Source organism: Drosophila biarmipes, chromosome 3R (genome assembly GCF_025231255.1).
Source record: "Drosophila biarmipes strain raj3 chromosome 3R, RU_DBia_V1.1, whole genome shotgun sequence".
Lineage (NCBI taxonomy): Eukaryota > Metazoa > Arthropoda > Insecta > Diptera > Drosophilidae > Drosophila > Drosophila biarmipes.
In genome coordinates, this window is record NC_066616.1 from 4,996,182 (window position 1) to 5,014,743 (window position 18,562).

Here is an 18,562-nt window from a genome sequence, read left to right on the forward strand (position 1 = left end):
CGGGGCAAACACGGCTCTTATCTGCCGATTTTCGAGGGGAAGCACTGCTATTGACACTGCCAAGGCGGCCAAATGTCGCTCTTAATGACGTCTGCAAAAATATTTCTGCAATCACGATTATGTTCACCCGCAACCTTCCATGGAAAATGGAATTCCTTTGTAGCCACCAGCCAAGCGCTCACAATTTGGCTGAACTCAATACAGAAAACTGCAGCTTCGTTGTTGGTTTAGGTTGTAGTAGGTATACACACGTTTATTTTTCCGAAAAATTAAGTTGAAAGTGAGAAACTCTCAGCTTGTACATACAGTTTTTCTTTTGTATTTAGTGTCATAGTTAATGCGGTTTCCCGTTTGTTTTCCTTCCTTTACACAATCTGGTTGAGCCATAAAAGGTATCCCAAAAGTTAATTTTTCAAAAGTAATTGAAGAATTTATTTACGAGTATCAAACAAAGGTCGCTCGTCAGCCTTTGTTCAGTGTCATCAAGACGGGACAGACGGGAATGATCCTTACTTCCTCCTCCTTTTCCTCTCTCCTTCACTACATCAAGTACTCCTCGCGCTACGATTTCGTTTGTTTAGTTTAGTGATAGGTGGCATTAAATTAAGAAATTATCACATCATATTTGAAAATTGGGTTTTGCGTTTAAGTAAAGAGTGTTTTTGATGTTTTCAATTGGATTGTGTGCCGACCTGGCGGTTCGGCGTCAAATATCTTACAAATCATTAAACATAAAATAGCTATGTTCAAATAGCTAGCTTCTGTAGTGTTCCATTAATTGGGGTATTAAAGGTCTGAATTTGAATCTGAGAGTAACCGTCAGCGGGTTCGGTGAAAGTAGTACGAAAACTTAAACTTAGGCTATGAACTTAATTTAACTTAGGGCCTAGCGCGGTTTAGTTTAGCTACTGAAAACTCCGGTTCCTATAGCTTCTATTACTGCTCTCCGTCCCCGATCTAGTCGAAGCGCGAGTGTCTGCCTTCGCCACCGCCGCCGCCGCCGCCGCCGCCGCCGCCTCCTCCGAAGCCTCGTCCGTTGCTCAGGCTGCCCTTCTTGAAGCCGCCGCCGCCGAAGCGACCACCGCCTCCGCCGCCGCCTCCGTAGCGGGAGCGACCGCCGCCACCGTCGTAGCGCGAGTTGCGGGCCATATTTTCCAGGGCAGGATTGATTTCCTGGGGAAGAAGGGAACAATAATTAGAATTTAATCTTACTCACAAGGGCGTATCAGTCCAGGATATAACTGTCAAAATTCCAGAGTAACGAACTCACCTGATTAGCCTCTCTGAGGACGTCGACCAGCGCCTTGGCTTGCTTGGCATTGTTCTTCGTGAAGAAGGCAAAGGAGGTGCCCTTTGTGTTGGAACGTCCTGTGCGACCGATGCGATGGATGTAGTCCTCGCTGTTTTGCGGGTAGTCAAAGTTGATGACATACTTGATGCCGTCCACGTCTACAGAGATGTCCGGGGAAAGAAAAGGCACCTAGATTAGTCTCGAGCTCCTGGCTGTTCTTACTAATTAATCGGAGAATATTATATAATTGACGAACAGTTTTCAAATTGCCAAATGATTTTCCGCTCTGCGCGCTCGCTTGCAACAATTTTTAGCGTTTTTCCGAGATGTTTTGAACACTTTGAACACACTTGTCTTTTCTTTTTTTGCATTTTTACGTTAGCATACTATGGAGTCTATGGTAGTTTTTGTTTTGTGGGTTGTTTTTTAGAGAAAAAAAGAAAATGTTTCAAAATGTACGTTACCTTCTTGGTGCTATAAATTGTTTCACTCAATTTTTCTCTCAATCAAAATCTCTGATTGGCGTCGCGCAGCTCGTGGTCCAAACTCTCCCCAGAAACAACAAGGTAGCGATCTCGATCGCACGGCGAAGCGGAGAGTTTGTTGCATTGAGCCGCGTGCGCCTCTGACTAAGCTCTCTTCTCACATGGACCATTTTGGAGATGACCACCGTGAGGAGACACGACCAATATATCTAGATTTCAACTTTTGGGAGGATTAACAACAACAAGCGGGCCGCCTTTTCGTCCAGGAGCAGTGGGCTTTCGTGATGCGGCGGCAAACGCGGGTAGTGGGTGGTTGGTGGTGGTGGTGATCTTTTTGGAGGACGCAGCACGCAGCAGCAGCAGCATCTTGGGCTCGATCCTCGAAAGCACATACATCTCATCTCCTGACCTCGTCCTCTCTGGTACAAGCAAATGTCGGGTGTTCTTATTTGGGAGTGTGATGTGTGTGGTGGGTGGTGTCAATGTGCTTTGCTTTGGCTTTTGCTGTGGCTGTAGCTGTCGACTTGGTGCATGTCCAATTCTTGTGCTTTCTGAAGGGCCATGCCACCCCATCTATACTTTGCACGCCGCCTTCCGCCTTCCACTGCTGAGGGAAAAGCTGGCTCTCTGATGGATCGGTTCAGTTGTTGTTGTTGGATCTTTGGTTGATTGGTTGTTTTGGTTGGTAGTTGGTAGTCTTTGGTCGCAAAAACGTATCATAGCATATCAATCTTTCTCAACAAAAAGTCGGGGACTGCAGAGGCCACATATGATGCATGATGTTGGGGATATTCGATATTCGTGTCTCTCGACCGTCTGAATCTGAGAACTTTCATCGGTCCTTTTGCGCAATAGTATCACACAGGGTGTGGTACCATCATATATCATTACAGATCTGATTCTGATGTTGGCAAAAGTCGCTCAAGTCACGAGTGTTCGCAGTGGTCGCCGCTCATTCATTATCCTCCCCATCATACTACCAAAATCGGCCTCTGTAAACGAGAAAGAAACAAGAAAGAGAGAGAGAGAGAGGGGAGAGAGAGAGAGAAAGAGGCAGAGACACGCACAAAGACAAAAGTCGTGTACCAGGTACACCGCAATGCATATGGAGCATACGCATTCACACATTTTTAGCAGGGGTGGGGCAGGGTTGTTCGGGCGGGGGCGGGGTGCGGGCAGGGTCAGGGGGTGGGGTAAAAGTTCAAGTTGATTATTCGATTTTGGCATTCGGCTTATGTCTAAGAAACTGTTTCTGAATTGGCGCGCTCGCTAGATGTGGATTCGATATACCGGGATATGTCTCTAGGTGCGGTTAGGGGATTCGGGTGGTGGGTTGTACGGTTCGGGTTCTGCTCGCAAAATGTGGTGGTGTGTAATGATGTGGGTGATCGGTTAGGTGCGGTATTCTTCTGTGGTGATGTATGTAAGCAATGGCCCTAGCGAGTGTAACCTTATGGCTAGCAGGCCCCTCCTCAACATTCCTTCCTCCGGCCGCAAACTACGAGGTACTCTACGCCGGTGTGGGAGCAAACTTACCCAGTCCACGGGCTGCCACGTCGGTGGCCACCAGGATGTTGGACTTGCCCGAGCGGAACTCGCGCAGGACAAAGTCTCGCTCTGATTGCGACTTGTCGCCGTGAATCGCGCCACAGCGCACGCCGAAGCTGCGGATAAATCGCACTAGGTTGTCCACGCGCCGCTTGGTTTCCACGAAAATGATAATCTTGCCGGGGCTCTCGCTGGTGTCATAGATGTCGGACAGGAGGGTCTTCAATCTGAGTTCATAAAGAAGAAAGTAATTAGTCAGTCGTCTATCTTTTATATCGTTTTAATCGAAATGGTTCTAGCGATTCAAATTTCTATTTCAAGAAATATAATTGTCTACTTACTTCTCCTCCTTGCTGAACTCGTCACAAACGTCCACCACCTGGCGGATGTTGTGGTTCGCAGACAGCTCCAGCGATCCAATGTTGATCTGGATGTAGTTGCCCAAAAAGTCCTCGGCCAGCTGCTTGACCTCCTTGGGCCAGGTTGCGCTCCACATGAGTGTCTGCCGATCGGGCCGGATCTGGGAGACGATCTTTCTGATCTGGGGCTCGAAACCCATATCCAACATGCGGTCGGCCTCGTCCAGCACAAGGTAGGTGCAGCGCTTCAGGTTAGTAGATCCGGCGGATAGGAAATCAATAAGACGTCCAGGAGTGGCAATGACGATCTCGCAGCCGCGCTGCAGATCCCGCATTTGGCCGCCCTTCGGGGCGCCACCGAAAACGCAGGTGTTGCGCACATACGAGGCGGAACCGAATTCGGTGGCCACCTGCTGGATCTGTTGGGCCAGCTCCCTGGTGGGGGCCAGCACGAGGGCGATGGGTCCATCGCCCCTCTGCAGCGGCTGTTGGTTGTTGATGTGGACAATGGCGGGCAGGATGTAGCCCAGGGTCTTGCCGGATCCTGTCTTGGCAATACCCACGAAGTTCGAGCCACTCATGGCGATGGGCCAGCCCTGAGCCTGGATGGCGGTGGGCGCCTTGTAGCCCTGTCTGCGGATCTCCTTCATAACGTAGTCGGGCAGATAGACCTCGGAGAAGTCCTGGATTGGATTCGGCGCCTGTCCGCGCACCGTGATCTCCTGCTCGTCGCGATACCGCTGGACCTCATAGGGGGAACGGCCGGCCACGTTAGGGTGCTCCTGGTAGAAGTTCTTCTTGAAGGGAGCCAGGTTGGAGAAGTCCACCGGGCGCATGGGCAGATCCTGGCTGCCACCACCTCCACGGCGATCGCCTCCGAATCCGCCACCGCCGCCGCCTCCGAAACGGTTGCCGCCTCCGCGGTCATCGCGGCGCTTCTCGATGCGACCGTTCCTGACGCCATGGTAGTCGCCACCGCCGCCTCCGCCACCGAAGCGATTGCCGCCGCCGCCGCCTCCTCCACGACGGTCATCGCCGCCGCGATCGCCTCCGCGACCGCCACGTCCACTGTGACCAAAGTCGCGATCGTGTGGTGCCCTGGAAGAAAGGAAAAATATACTAGCATCGTTAAAAAGAAAATACTTCAAGTAAGATGAAAGAAAAGGAATGCTCAAGAAAAGAAGTCTCACATCCACGTCCTCTCGCAGCCTTATTTATCTTAGGGTGACTTTGTGATCACAAACTGAAAATTCCACCTTGATCTAAACTATTCATTGCTTAGTCGAATCTTATCACAGACATGAGTTAATACATTTCATGTATGGTTGAAAATCTCAGCTAGTTCTAGATAAGCTAATAAATAAAAGCACAAAATTGCGATTGAGGGGTCTTATGTTTTGTATATTTATTATATTTTTCGCAATTCTTTTGTTCATTTTTGCTTAGACTGCAATGAAGCACAATTTTCTTGGTGTCATCTAACTTGGGCTTTATTTCCCTTAAAAAAAACCCAACAATTAAAATTTGTTTACACTGCTATCGCAAGATTTTGTATATTCTTTTCGAATATCGAAAGACTTTGGAATTATTTTAGGAACTAAGCGCATAGAGCTCAACGATTTGACGGGACGTTACTTTATTGAAATTAAAGCAGAATATTGATGATTTTTGTAATGTCGTGCTGTAAAGTTTCAGCATTTTTCGACGTACATTTGTTTAATCAATTCCCTCTTATCTTCCATCTAGAAATATATTGTGCTGCGCACTTTGCGAAAAACTTGTTGGTATCAATTCGGTTTTCCTATTGTTTTCTGAGCAAAACAACCTTCAAGAATTTAACAACATTTAACTGGGCTTCTATTTTTCGGCTTGGCCTCGACAGCTGCATTTTCTTTTCTTAAGAATTTCTTTGGCAGAAAATTGGGGAAAAAGAAACGAGTGACTTGGCTTACTTTGCTCGCATGCTGCCGTTTTAGACGTCTGCTAGTTGGGACTTGGATTTCAACTGCGACTGGTCGACTTGGAAGGCAACTCTTCGCTTTTCGATTTCTTTCGACGCTGCTAAACAGCTGACAGGGAGTTGTGCTACAACCGCAATAAACTTAAATAAAACTAATTGCGTGTTAGGGAAATTAAATAAATTTCGAATAATACAAACAGTAAGGCAAATTTGATTGACAACAACATGCAACTCGAGCAGGGTTACTATTACTCCCGCCCACAGCTTTACCACCCCAATTTATCTGCCCTAAACTGCTCAGCTAAACAACCCCGCGAACAAAACAGTGCTTACTGCTCCGGCATTAATCATGGGGTCGCTGGCACTGCACAACTGGTCGGTTCCTAGTCAGATCTGGCTAACGTATAAGAAGGATCCTAAAAACTATAAGATAGGAATTCAACATTGCATTGAATATACAAATAGTGTTGAATATTATAGTGTACTGCTGGTCGGTACTGGTCATTAGATACAAATGGTTTGGGTAAGCAAAATAAATATCAGATATATTCGATTAGTATATATTTAAACTGTCTAGAAACATTAACTTAAGCTGGGTTTCCTAGACAGACTTTCGTGATCCCTAGTTGGTATCACTGTGGGGTGCCCTATGCAAATCCGACCCCCGATCCAATCCCGCGTTCGCCTGTCTATTGCTCTGTCAATTTGGGACCCCATCCGCCCGCTTCGTTGCAGGGCCCAGTGACACGCTAACATTTGTGCCCACCTAACGGAGCGGAACGCTCCGAACATTTATGAGACAGCCAAATGTCTTGCGCCTAGTTTCGAGGGGGGCAAGCACCCGAGGGGGCTGGGCAAGAGCCGGGGCACCTCCGACTTTCTGTGTGTCTACCTGTCGCTTTTTGACATGCGAAAAGACGAATCGCGAGCTCGCCGAAGGGGGAACTCCTCATCATAATCAATTGGCGTCATTTGACATTTTAGACTAATGGGCCGTTTATGTGAAGGGGTAGTTCACGAACTGGGTAACTATTACAATGCAATCCTCGATGCTTGTTTTTATTATTCTCTGCACCGTGTACTAGGTAGCACTGGTTGGGTTCTGGGTACACAGAACATTTTCCTTGTCAAACATTTAACAAATGTATATTACATAATAAAAACAATTGTGTGGTTGACAGAATTATTAAGCATTCATTGGGGCAAAAAGCTGACTAAAACCTTAACTTTACGGCGTAAAAAGTAGTGATAAGAGTTTCGAAGAAACGGAAGATTACGGGCACTAAAAGAATAATTCGAAAGCAGTCCGGCGATATTTGTATGAAGATTAAACCCTCGCCAGAAGCACCACGAGATCTCTACTGAGACCCACACAACGGAGAGTACCTTTGATCCTCGTCGGATACAATATGGCGGTGAAAAAGGGCCAAAAACATATGCACAAGGGGTAAATAGTTGTAACTACCTAAGGCCCCCAGCCACGTTTAATAACCTGATTGGTATTTGGTGCCCAAAAATTCGGCAGATCGCCCAGTTAGGGACTTTGGGCCTGGCAAGGTGGCCTGTGAGTTATTGCGACTCCCAGGAACATCGCGATATCTCTACAAAACCTAGTGTGAGCGGGGGAGAGCACGCGAGAAGGGCGTGCTGGCGAGCGAGCGGGACGGCAACAGCCAGTGACAGCCGCCGACTGTTATACACACCGAAACTGTCCTACGAGCACGCGAAAACGCCGCCGTCAACAGGCACACACACAGCCCAGCGGCGGCCGCTGTGTGTGTGCGCGTGTTCGTGTTCGGGCATACAGACAAATTAAAATGCTATAAAAAAGCAAACGAAGCAAGAACACGTTTCACAAATCAGGCAAATTCTTTTTATGACGTGCGCTGTCGTTCTTGTTGCTTTTGCCATCCCCTGCGGATGCGGGGGCAAGCAGGGAAAAGCAGAAAAAACTTCGACTGTCAAAATTTAGCCAGCCATGTGTTTCTCTCTCCGTCTCCCTCCCCCAGCGCTGCCACTAATTACTCATCACCTCTCACTCGCCCGTAGGTGTAGAGAAAAGCACGAAGGGAGGTAAAATGGCGACGGCGGAAAAAACCAAGCGCATTTCACAAGAAAACTGGGCACTTACATTATTCCTTCAATTTTGATTTCCTCTGGGTGCTCGTCGGGATCGGTAAAAAGCGATTTCCGTCTCGTCCGCTGCTCTGCCGGGGGGGAATCTCTGGAGTCGACTGGTTCTGGCTTCGGACTGTCTCGAAGCGCACGCTGCGACTGGCTCTGGAGACTACTGCGTAGGGTGCTGGTGAGTAGTGCTGGGGCTGTCTCCCGATTCCTGCGACTCCCGTGGAACTGTTGGCGGTGTTCGGTGCAGAGCGAAGAAGAAGCGAAAGTGTCGCTGCTGGCGGAGAAAAGAAAATGGCGACGTTGCGTTATACATTTCTCGGCGCTTCTCGGGGAAATCAATAGCAGGTTGCCCCGGCCGCAGACGGCCGAGTGGGGCGTGGCGCCGCCCACGCGGGGGGCCAGGTACTGCACTAGCTTGAGCATGTTTAACCACGGCCCAGGTTCACTTTTCGGTTATGCTAATGGCCGATTTCTCCTCGGCAGCGCGGCGTCCGCGCGTGTCTTACCTAACCTCGTCCAAAATTAGAGTGACCCTTGACGGAGGGGAAAACTCGAGCTGGGGCCTAGTGTGACCGCCGGGCGGGTCGGAAAACATGCCATTAGAGTGACCGTCGGCGGTGGCCGTGCCTATCGATACCTTCTGCCCGCCAAGTTCAGTTCTGGTTTGATTTTATGAACTTTATTGAATAAATTATACCTTAGATTTACCTGAAGTTTGCTTAATTTATCTACTAAAATTTGAAAAATTATAATTTTACGGAGCTACTAATAAAACTACTTAGAATTTAATTGGTTCACTTACCTCATAGTGTGTATTTTTTGTGATCTGTTTGCCAGTTGTGATGGTAAACGTCCATAACTATGCTCTTTTGATATTTTAGAAAAAAGAACTATTAAATAATTTAATTTAAATTTTCTCCTGATTTGTTAAGCAAAAGAATTTATTAAAATTATTACTACATTTATTTAAGTAGGCATTAAATATAAGTCTTGAAGAGTATCGCAATATTATAAGAGGGTTTATTTATTTAAAAATGTGTTTATAAAGGGTTATCGAAATTGCTTTAAATATAAAAACACGCACAAGAATCGTTTTTAGAATGCTTTGGGCATAGTTTATTGTGTATTTGATGAGCCGATTTCAGTCATCGAAGACAAATATCTAAAGTCTAAAGCCCAATTTCCAACACGCGGTATTTTGGGAATGTTTCGGATTTTTTGATAGGAAACGGAAACCGCGTTGCCTACCGTGGTGTTTTCATTGGCAATTGCCAGTACTTTCCTAGGAGTATGCGAGCTAAAGTAATATAGAATGCTTTTGATCAATTATAATGCAAAACAGCATTTTCACATCATACATTTTTTAGTACAACATATAAATATTTATTCCGTTGATCAACCAACTTAATGGTTATAAAACGTTGAGTTTAACAGTAAATAAACAAGGAAACAATTAACATGCATATATAACAGATTGGTGATTAACAATTTTTATAACAATTGGTCAAGAAATAATATCACAACTTAAGGACTCGAGTGACATGATGTCCTCTTGTCCAGAGATCGCCGGTCCTTGGGTTTGCCAAGGCAGCAGCTAGGTGATTAGCGTGGAGTGTCGGTTTATTTCAGAGGTGGAGAAACATCGATGTTCGCAAACATCGATGTTTTCGATGTTTTCAAAAATAACATCGAGTGAAACATCGATGTTTTGAAAAAAAAATGTTTTTTTGTTTTTTATTAGTAGAGAATATAGCGCAAGTGAAAGACTAATATTTTTCAAATTATAACAAAGAAACAAAGGCTCCGAATCCTAAGAGATCATCATATTCACATTTTGGTACGATTAGTTAAGAAAAAATATCTTGATTTTCCTTTCGGACTCACAGGATGTTCCTGGTACACAAAGGTATTTAAGTGCAACCTGTTGCTGCGATTCGTATATATCTGCTCTTGTCTATAACAAAAAAGAATACTTTAAAATTTGTGTTACCAACTTCATCAAAATTCACCTTCCAATATTTTAGTGGGTCACATGTTTCAGGCTCGTTTTGGGTTTCGAGATGTAGTCTTAGTAGGATCACAGCGTCGGCTAGCGGTGAATTTATCTTCGCTTTTAATTTAGAATCAAGGAATAAAAAAACCTTGGAGGGGCCGTGTTCAACTGGCGGTGTGGATTTTTCCATTGGAGATTTCTCGATTATTCTATGGAGTTCCTGCTCCAAAGCTTTAGCGCTTGCTCAGCATTGTAGGGTAATTCAAACCCGTCTTTTCTGAAGCGGGGATCAATAATTGTGGCAATGCGGGGCACTGTTCGCGTTTCATAATGTCCGAATCGAGTTCTCATGTTGGCTTTTAAAGGGTTAAAACCGATTGTGGCTTCAACGGAAACGAGTTCGTTTTTTAGGTCAGATAGTTTGCGTTGCATCTCGCAAATCAATGGTATCACCAATGAAACGGTGGGATACTTTCCGCCCGAAATCATTTTCGTCGCCTGATCAAAAGGACGCAACAACAAACATAGCTCCTATATGACTTCAATGTCATCGGCCGAAAACGGCACAGGGGCCCTTGGAGTAGCCAACAGCGCCGTTGATAGTGCGTCGCTCGTAAGAAGGATCTTCTCCATCATTTGAAATGCGCTGTTCCACCTCGTTGGAACTTCCTGCACAAGTGAGAGAGCCGGATCCACATACCTTCCGCACGTTTCTCAAAAATTTGTGATGTGACAAAAACATCGATTGAGGCAAAAAACATCGATGTTTCTAGAAAATTTTAAAACATCGATGCATCGATGTTTTAATTGATGTTTCTCCACCTCTGGTTTATTTGGACAGAGGGAACGAGGAGGTCAGTGGCTAGGGCTTCACTCCATACATAACACGGCGCATCTGCAATCCTACGCAGCGCCCGGTTTTGAATTCTTTGCACTTTCATGACGTTCGAGTCAGAAGCCATGCCGCATAATTGGATGCAGTAGGTCATCGAGGGCACCACGATCGATTTAAACAGCAACTCTTTGTCGCCAAGGCTCAGCTTACTCGTTGGCTTCAGCATCCAGTTAGGCTTCCTAAGCTTAGCTCGACATGTAGCAGGTATTTTGGTTGTGTGCTGCTTCCAGGTGAGCCTCTTGTCCAAGATTAGGCCCAGGTATTGCGCTTGTTGTGATTGTGGGATGGTGATGCCGTGAAGGTCAACTGTAGGAAGGGTCTGTGGTCTCAGTGAGAAATTGCAGTGTTGCATTAAGGATATGCTCAACAACCCGATGTGCTTGCTCAGGAGTCCCGTGCTGATGTCTAAAACCAAACTGGTGGTCTGGATGGCTTCCTGCACTCTTGTATCTGCCATCATTCTGCTAAGGAATATTCTTTCGAATATTTTAGAGAAGGTGGGCAGCAAACTTATTGGTCAGTAAGACGCGACAAGGTTCTCCGGTTTACCTGGCTTTGGTATCATCGTAATCACAGCACACTTCCATTGGGAGGGAAAGTGGTGGATACGAAGCATTGAGTTAAACAGGAGAACAAGGAAGAGGATTCCCTTTTTAGGCAGTGCTTTGGCGATTCTGCTATCAATGCCATCGAAGCGCTTTTCTTGCATGCAGCTTTTGAATATGTAGGCAAACTTCTTCTGGGCTAACATGTTTGATTGGAAACGCAACCGGGGAAGGAGCGTTAAGAAATGCAAGCGTTTCATCGACGTCCTCGCGGCTCGCTGGGTCATATGGCTGGAAGCGTCTCTGGAGTTCGTCCGCAAAAGCAGAAGAAATTTCCGTGTCGGACCTGCACCATGTATCGTCAGATTTTTTTTAATAAGTATCTTTCGAATTGGCTGTCGTTTCAAATTTCGTGTACATTTCCAAAGGTTAAATCCGTAAGGATTGGTGGGGTCAGCATTGAGAAGCATCGTATCAAAATATTCTCGCTTCGTTTCATAAAGAAGCTTCTTAAGATCGTCTTCGGCTCTACGATATGCCCTTTTGCTCAAAACTTTCCGAGATAGAGAGACACTGCGGACGCATTCCTCTGTAGACAGCAAAGTCAATTGCTGTTGGCGTTCTTTGGTTGTAAGGATAATACGTAGGACCTCCGGTTGCAAGGACCTGGACATTTGACCGTTGAACAAAGTCCGCTAGAGCTCTTCCACGGGTGGTTGAGTTACGAGACCCCCAGAGACGGTGGTGAGCATTCCAGTCACCTGGAAAAATTAGTTCCCAGGTCGTCAAAGAGTTTTTCAAAGACATCAGTAGAACATTGAAAATTTGGTGGACAGTAGGCAGACGCGATAGCTATTTCACCAAGGTCTGTTTTTACTTTGACGGCAACACAGTGAACGCTTGGGCTTTGTAAACTATAACAGCCCGGTCTGTTTTTTTTCACATCTTACATAGACTAGAAAACAGACCAATTTTAATTATACTTAATTCCAATTTATATATGGATATAAACCAAAAGTAACCTTATGGAAGACTGAAGCGCAGAAACTGCTGCTGTGAAGGTAATGGTTCACTGGATAAACGTATTGATTTTGCCCTCGCTTATCATCTGTATTGACGTCATATCTGTTTAGAGTACTTGTTTTCAAGCCTTTCCTGCCAAAGCGAAGATTAAGGATTTAAGAAACTGGAACTCCAACAATGTTTCGGAGCAATTGTAACTTTGATGAGCTAAGGAAATAACAGAAAAAATACAACATTTCTTCAGTGAACATGTATAAAACAATTTGAAAAACGCTACTAGGTTCTGTAGCTTTCCCAACATTTTTAGATGTTGGTTTCCACACCGCTTCTGCACAAACCCAGACAAAGGTTAAAAATTTCTTATTTTTTATGCGGTTGTTACGGCAGTCATCGAAATCCACCAAAAAAATGTGGTATTTTGTCTGGTATTTCCTTAGCTTATCTGAGCTCAAAAACAAAATTTACGAAAAGCGCTGGCCTCCTATTTGCTTTATGATCACTCTTTAGTTCGGTTAGCTCGCCGTTTTTGCCGATATGAGTACTAGTAATAGCCTTAAATCGACAAATTGACATTTTTAAACCCGTTATTATTAGACTACTATATTCGTTGAAAAGTATGTATCACCCTAGAAAGTATATACATTCTTGATCAGGATCACTAGTCGAGCCGATCTAGCCATGTGTGTCTGTCTGTCGTGACTTGGCATGCAAATTTTGAAGGTTCTAGGTTCTAGGATGGGATTTCAGATGGGTGCCTCGCCCACTGTTAAACTTGTGCAAATGCAATTTCATTTTTATTATCAATATCCCTCTTTATGCCAAAAATGGTCGAAATCGGACCGTCCACTAAATCCGCAAGTTATGAAATTGTGAACAGTCGCTTCGCTGCATATTTCCAGTGCTGGCATCGACTATAGCATTAAATGGAAGAATTGTTTATTTTCACACTGTATGCTATAGAATTTTAATAAAAAAGAAAATTAAAGTTTTCAAAAGAAACTTCGAAACATCGAAAAAAAAACTTCCTAAGGAGAGGTCACGCGCCATTTACAAAAGCTTTGATATCATAATATTTAACAAACATTCGATGAAATATACGACGAAAATATAGATAAAACAAAGTTATGAAGGATTAGTTATTATATTACAAACACTCGGTTTTCTTTGTTTGTAGGAGCCGCTTGATGGCTTTCTTTTTGTTAAATGTTTCTTTCTTCTTCAAGAGCGTTTTTTTCCTCTCTCAAGCCGGTGCAAAAGTGACCATTCCATTTACTCTTAAAATCCCAACTTACATTTTAAGTGACCATCGATTATCGATTATTTGTTATGAAATGTTTACAATTCATACTTAAATCTTATGATATTGATCAGACGTTTACATTATGAAATATATACAGTTCACACTTAAATATAATGATATTGATCAGATGTTTAAAATATAGATAGAACAAAGTTATGTGGACTAATTAAAAATTAAGTTGTGGAACCGAAATAAAACTACGTTCAACCATAAATTTCCCATTTTTGTTTTAAGAAAAACGTTTTCTTGCAGTCGCCTTTCCTTGGAAAATTAAAATTTTTGAAAGAGCCTCCTTTGAAAATAGAACTTAATTTGTTGTTTTATTAAATTTCTTTTAATTGCTATAGATAATGTCTTGCTTTTACTTGAATAATATGTTTTACCGTCAGGAAAAGTTGATTTTTAGCAGAGACACGACCCATTTCAGCGTTTAACGAAACACCAAAATAAACAAAAGTTAAAGTCCATGAGGCCAAAGCTAAAATACGCTTTTCAACATTTTAATATAAGCTTTGTATCTTTTTGGCACAAAATTAATGATTTATTTTTAAATAATTGTGTAAAAAATGTATAAAACTGAATACAAAACATTTAAGTGGGGTCATGTAAAATCCATGTAAAATACCTTTTTTCCGTTACTGTACGCCAAACTAGTTAATTTAAAGTTGGGCCGCAAATTTGTTTCCTACTAAAATTTTATTAAACTTTACAAAATAAATTAAAAACAATAAATCAATGTGATTCATAAGATCTCCTTGGTCGGAATCCTCTCAAAGCCCAAGTAGATGACAAAAGCTGCGATACATTTTGGCCCTTCGGCCCTGCAAGCATCCGTAGAGCTCGTTGATTTTGAGGCAATCGATCTTGCTGATGGTCTTTCGTTGTCCGATCCTAACTCCAGGTTGTAGGGGAGTCATTGTGGGCTTTTCACCCTTCCGCTTACTGAAGTAAAATTCGCCGTAGTGCATCACTAAAAAAATAAAATATTAATAGCATTGTAGTGTAAAAAGTAGTATGGAAGGGTAAAATCAGGAAACCACGACAGAAAATAAAATTGTAAAATAAAATTAAAATTTCATTTGAAAAGTATGAATTTTGATTTTAGTAAATCAAGTTATTAACCATATTGAGTATGTAACTCAGGATTCTTAAGTATTCTTACCTGAGTTGTAATCGTAGTCGAAGGCGTACTTCCCCTTCTTCTTTGAGACCAGCTTGAAGTTCTTTTTGAATCGAGGTACGATGTTGTCCCAGTGGATCTTGACGAAGTTGTCGCGATCAGCTCGGGATTGCTCGTGATATATTCCTATGGCGTGCATCAGCTCGTGCATTATTCTGCCCTCGCTGCTGAAGCAGTGGGCACTGTTCTCATCGGGTCGTTGGAGGGACACCACCTGTTCTCCCCCCCTTCGACCCACGTAGGACCAACACCCCTGGGGCCCTTCTAGAGGTGGTTCAATCAGCAGGTAGTCATCCACTTCCCCATCGTAGGGCACGAAGTGCACGCAAGTTAGGGAATTAAAGGTTTTAACGGCCTGAATTATAGCCTGCCTTTCTGGATTGGCGTATCGGGGGCTAATCTCGAAGGGGATCGTTCCATTGGGCCAAAGTCGTTTTGGGTGTCTCATGGGATTGACACCCAATCGGAGGGTGATATAGGTGTACGGATCTATGGCAATATCTCCCTGAAACAGTCGCGGCATTGTTTCCGGATCGTCGATTCCCAAATCGTCGTCGCCAATGTCGGGTCCATAGGGATCGTATTCATCTGAAAGAGTAGGTGTGGTTATTGCAGCGATATTCAGTATTCCACATAACAAGTGAATGATACAAACAAAGTAATTAAATAGTTTCGCCGTTCAGTGTTCTGTATTTTGAAATATGTCTTAACGTTCGCAGTCCAAAAAGAAAGGATTTAGCTTTAGAACAGTTTGTATTCTACTTAGTTTGTCCTATAACAAGGAAGATTCCCGTCCCAAATCAGCATGAATTCTAAACACAATCATAAGACTAATTTCCCAATTTCAAAATTCCACAACAAAATTTTGGCCCATATCGACCACTGGCTTGTATAATTTTGCTAAGTTTTTGAAACAAATAAGTGTAAAATAAACTGAACTAAGATCTAGTAATTTTATTGCTATACATTCTTAAAAGCACCACATCACATAATCACGATTGGAACGAACCTTCCGCGACGCTGGTAAACTCGTGCTCGAAGAAGTCCACTCCCGCGGGATACCGGCGTTCCGGGAGCTTGGCACTTTCACTGCCCGGTGGTGCCGAGATCATCACTAGCACCACCATCAGCATAACCACCTGCACCGCCGATCCACTCAACTGTGCACACATTATGGAGCTGCGATTGGGCTTGGCTGTGACTATATTTCCACTCGATCGATATTTGCTCACTGTGTCCACGCCATGCCGCATTCAGACCGAACGGCTGCACACGAAATTGGTAACTGAACCTGGCTCGAGAGCCCAAGAGCCCAACAGCTACCCCAGTCTGCAGTCTCGGCACCTTAATTTATGCAAAATGTGCGAAAATAAAAGCTAAATAATGCCGAATGTTGGGCAGACGCCACGCAATCGGCCGCGTGTAAACACCCAAATCTATTGGGTGCACTGCTCCTCACCTTCGTCTCACTTTTACACCAATAAATCTCTGATCAAACAGCGCCTAACCTGTGGCTTAAACTCTCCGTTCAAGGCGGTCGAAACTCTCCGATTAAGCTCGGCTTAAACTTGACTGGACGCTCACGTAATTTAAGCCGAGCTAGTGCTTTGGACAACGACTGCAAACAAAGCTCGCGGAGTACATCAGCTTGGCGATTTAATTGCATGATATTATTTTTTAACAGTGTGAAAACATCTTATCGGATTATTCATTTAATTTATGGCAGATTCCGAAACCGCAAATAATGAACCCATACTTCAAGCAGAATTAATTAGTTGTACTTATCATAATTAACTATAGAAAGGGTATCCACGAATGGGATTAATTATCCGACTTACTTCACGTGATATTGTTGTCGTTGGTCAGGTACGCGCTGGCGCTAAACGTACACAAGCAATAAATTTCGTAAATTGTTTTAAAAGTGGAATCTGTCCCTCCTCTTTTTTAGTTTTTTTGCACAAGCAAGCCGAACACAAAGCATTTCGCAAAAGCTCAATTAGCAAGTCGTCCGGATTCTTAAAAAGAAAATATATTCTTAATAGATACATGTCTGCTCAAACTTTTATATATAATGCTATTATTAAGATCTATATATCATTGTTATTTATTTTTACTTAAAAGCAATTTTTCCTCGTGCAGACCTTTCCACTCTCTTACTGCCTGGCTGCCAGTCTGTCTGGTTTTCAATTTGTTTGCTTGCCGGGCTGTCTGTCTGTTTTGATATGCGACACCTTGGACCGGAATATCGGGCTGCACTTTGCACTTTCTTGGGCCTCCAATTAGTCAGTTGGCAGCTTAAACTGTTAACCCGGAATACCTTATCGCCATCTGGGCGGAGCTTATTTGGCAATCCATTTTAATCGGTCATCATTAATTAGGCGAAATTAGTTTTCCGTCCTAATTAGCATAACAACAACAGTACCAGAATCAGGTCCAAGCACATCTCATCGCGATAGCCGCAACGAATTTAGTTACATTTGCGCAAATTGAGTTTTGATTTCGAAATAGTCGAGTAAATCCAGGGATTTTGGTTTAAGATAGCGAGTCGTGGGCAGCATGAAGACCACGAAATTTATTTAGTAATCGGGATCCTTAGAGAAATGAGGATGATGCACTATATTTACCAACTTTACTAGCTAGTTAAAAACAATTTTGTAGGTAAATTGCTTGATCAAGAGAGATTATCAGGAGTTAGAGCATAAGAACTTGCCAACTAGCTAAAAAATCGAATAAGCTAATAAAATAATATATGAAAATTATTATTTCATCATTTTCTGACACATAACAAATTACAAGTATTAAATTTAAAGCGAACTAGGATTGACTATGAAAGCTTTTTAAAAATCAAATTAAGGCATAGAAAGACCTTAGAATGGCAAAAAATGTTAGCTCCATATCAAATTGATGATTCCTTTGAAATTGTTCTGACAAAAAATGTACTCTCCAGCGTTCTTTGTTTTTCCTGACTGACTGATTGTCAATATGGACTGTAATTGTCATATTTCCTTGGCTTGGAATCATAAACCTGTCCTTGCCCACCTCCCTTAACCCACTTTGACCTACTTCGGCCCACTTTAACCCATTGAAAATAGTCCGTTGCTGGGGGTCTGTCTTCGATTGAGTTCACCACTTGACTTTATGTGTCAGCTGGGCAATAAAAATGCGACACCGAGTAATTTTGCGCCACACAGAAAGGGACAGGGCCACGAAAAGAAAGAGACGGGCAGCGGAAAACAGAGGGAGATGGCGAAAGACAGGCATCAAAGGCAAAACACAAACAATCGAAACCGAACGAATCCAAAGCCGAAACCCATCGACTAATTCAAAGTTGTCACGTAATAAAACACAGAAACATCGGAGCCAAAAACAATAAGCCACAAAGGCGACAAACAATCAAAGAAATACAAAAATAAAGCACTGGAAATTTGCATTTTTGTCGGGCGAAGACAGCTGGCAGTCGATGGCGACAAGAAATTTAACAAAGTACAAATTGTTATTTGATTTGATTACGTAATGACGTCACACATACCCCACCATCTGCCTTCTGCCATTTGCCTTTGTGTCTGTTTCTGTTTCTGTTTCAGATCCCCAAACCCCAACCCCCAGCCCGAACCCAATTCAAATCCCAATGTTTTTGTTTTCGTTTCGCATCGGTTTATTTTGACACCAAAAACTGATATCTCCAATTAGATTTCCCACTGAATTAATTGAATTGCATTAAGGCGGTTTCAGTGATTTGTGGCCGAGTTGATAGCAGCACTCCGCCCAGACTGCATTAATCTGCATAATAGAAAGATAATAATTGCCGTTTGTAAAGCTGCTTAAATGGAAATGGATTTCTTAGTTGGATTTATGG

The 18,562-nt window shown here is 43.4% G+C and overlaps 2 protein-coding genes across 6 annotated transcripts; both read right to left on the reverse strand.

Moving 5' to 3' along the window:
- Positions 1-219: 219 nt before the first annotated feature.
- On the reverse strand, positions 220-8,353 carry LOC108027255 (ATP-dependent RNA helicase p62). 4 transcript variants are annotated; one of them, XM_017098615.3, is made up of 6 exons: positions 8,277-8,353; positions 7,775-8,044; positions 3,666-4,781; positions 3,313-3,551; positions 1,271-1,449; positions 220-1,173 (listed from the first exon to the last, which is right to left on the reverse strand). In XM_017098615.3, coding segments are annotated over exons 2-6 (1,752 nt in total). In that variant the 5' UTR covers positions 7,777-8,044; positions 8,277-8,353; the 3' UTR covers positions 220-957. The 4 variants fall into 4 exon arrangements, with proteins under 4 accessions (XP_016954104.3, XP_050744301.1, XP_016954103.3 ...); XM_050888344.1 differs by lacking the exon at positions 8,277-8,353 and adding an exon at positions 5,636-5,784 and having other exon boundaries at positions 7,775-7,905; XM_017098614.3 differs by lacking the exon at positions 8,277-8,353 and having other exon boundaries at positions 7,775-8,208.
- Positions 8,354-14,184: 5,831 nt separating this feature from the next.
- On the reverse strand, positions 14,185-16,235 carry LOC108027084 (zinc metalloproteinase nas-14). Of its 2 annotated transcripts, none has more exons than XM_050888658.1 (3): positions 16,215-16,235; positions 14,689-15,294; positions 14,185-14,496 (listed from the first exon to the last, which is right to left on the reverse strand). In XM_050888658.1, the coding sequence occupies exons 2-3, from the start codon at positions 15,227-15,229 to the stop codon at positions 14,297-14,299; spliced, it is 741 nt and encodes a 246-aa protein (XP_050744615.1). In that variant the 5' UTR covers positions 15,230-15,294; positions 16,215-16,235; the 3' UTR covers positions 14,185-14,296. The 2 variants fall into 2 exon arrangements, with proteins under 2 accessions (XP_050744615.1, XP_016953789.3); XM_017098300.3 differs by lacking the exon at positions 16,215-16,235 and adding an exon at positions 15,716-15,976.
- Positions 16,236-18,562: the final 2,327 nt, after the last annotated feature.

Bases quoted from the DNA above. Each gene is read 5' to 3' on its own strand.
- LOC108027255 (XM_017098614.3), bottom strand. From the start codon at position 8,193: ATGCTCAAGCTAGTGCAGTACCTGGCCCCCCGCGTGGGCGGCGCCACG. The intron at 3,552-3,665 runs GTAAGTAGACAA...TTATGAACTCAG, and splicing joins GAGTTCAGCAAGGAGGAGAA to ATTGAAGACCCTCCTGTCCG. The intron at 1,450-3,312 runs GTAAGTTTGCTC...ACATCTCTGTAG, and splicing joins CGTGGCAGCCCGTGGACTGG to ACGTGGACGGCATCAAGTAT.
- LOC108027084 (XM_017098300.3), bottom strand. From the start codon at position 15,959: ATGCGGCATGGCGTGGACACAGTGAGCAAATATCGATCGAGTGGAAAT. The intron at 15,295-15,715 runs GTTCGTTCCAAT...CTACTCTTTCAG, and splicing joins GTTTACCAGCGTCGCGGAAG to ATGAATACGATCCCTATGGA. The intron at 14,497-14,688 runs GTAAGAATACTT...TTATTTTTTTAG, and splicing joins CGACTACGATTACAACTCAG to TGATGCACTACGGCGAATTT.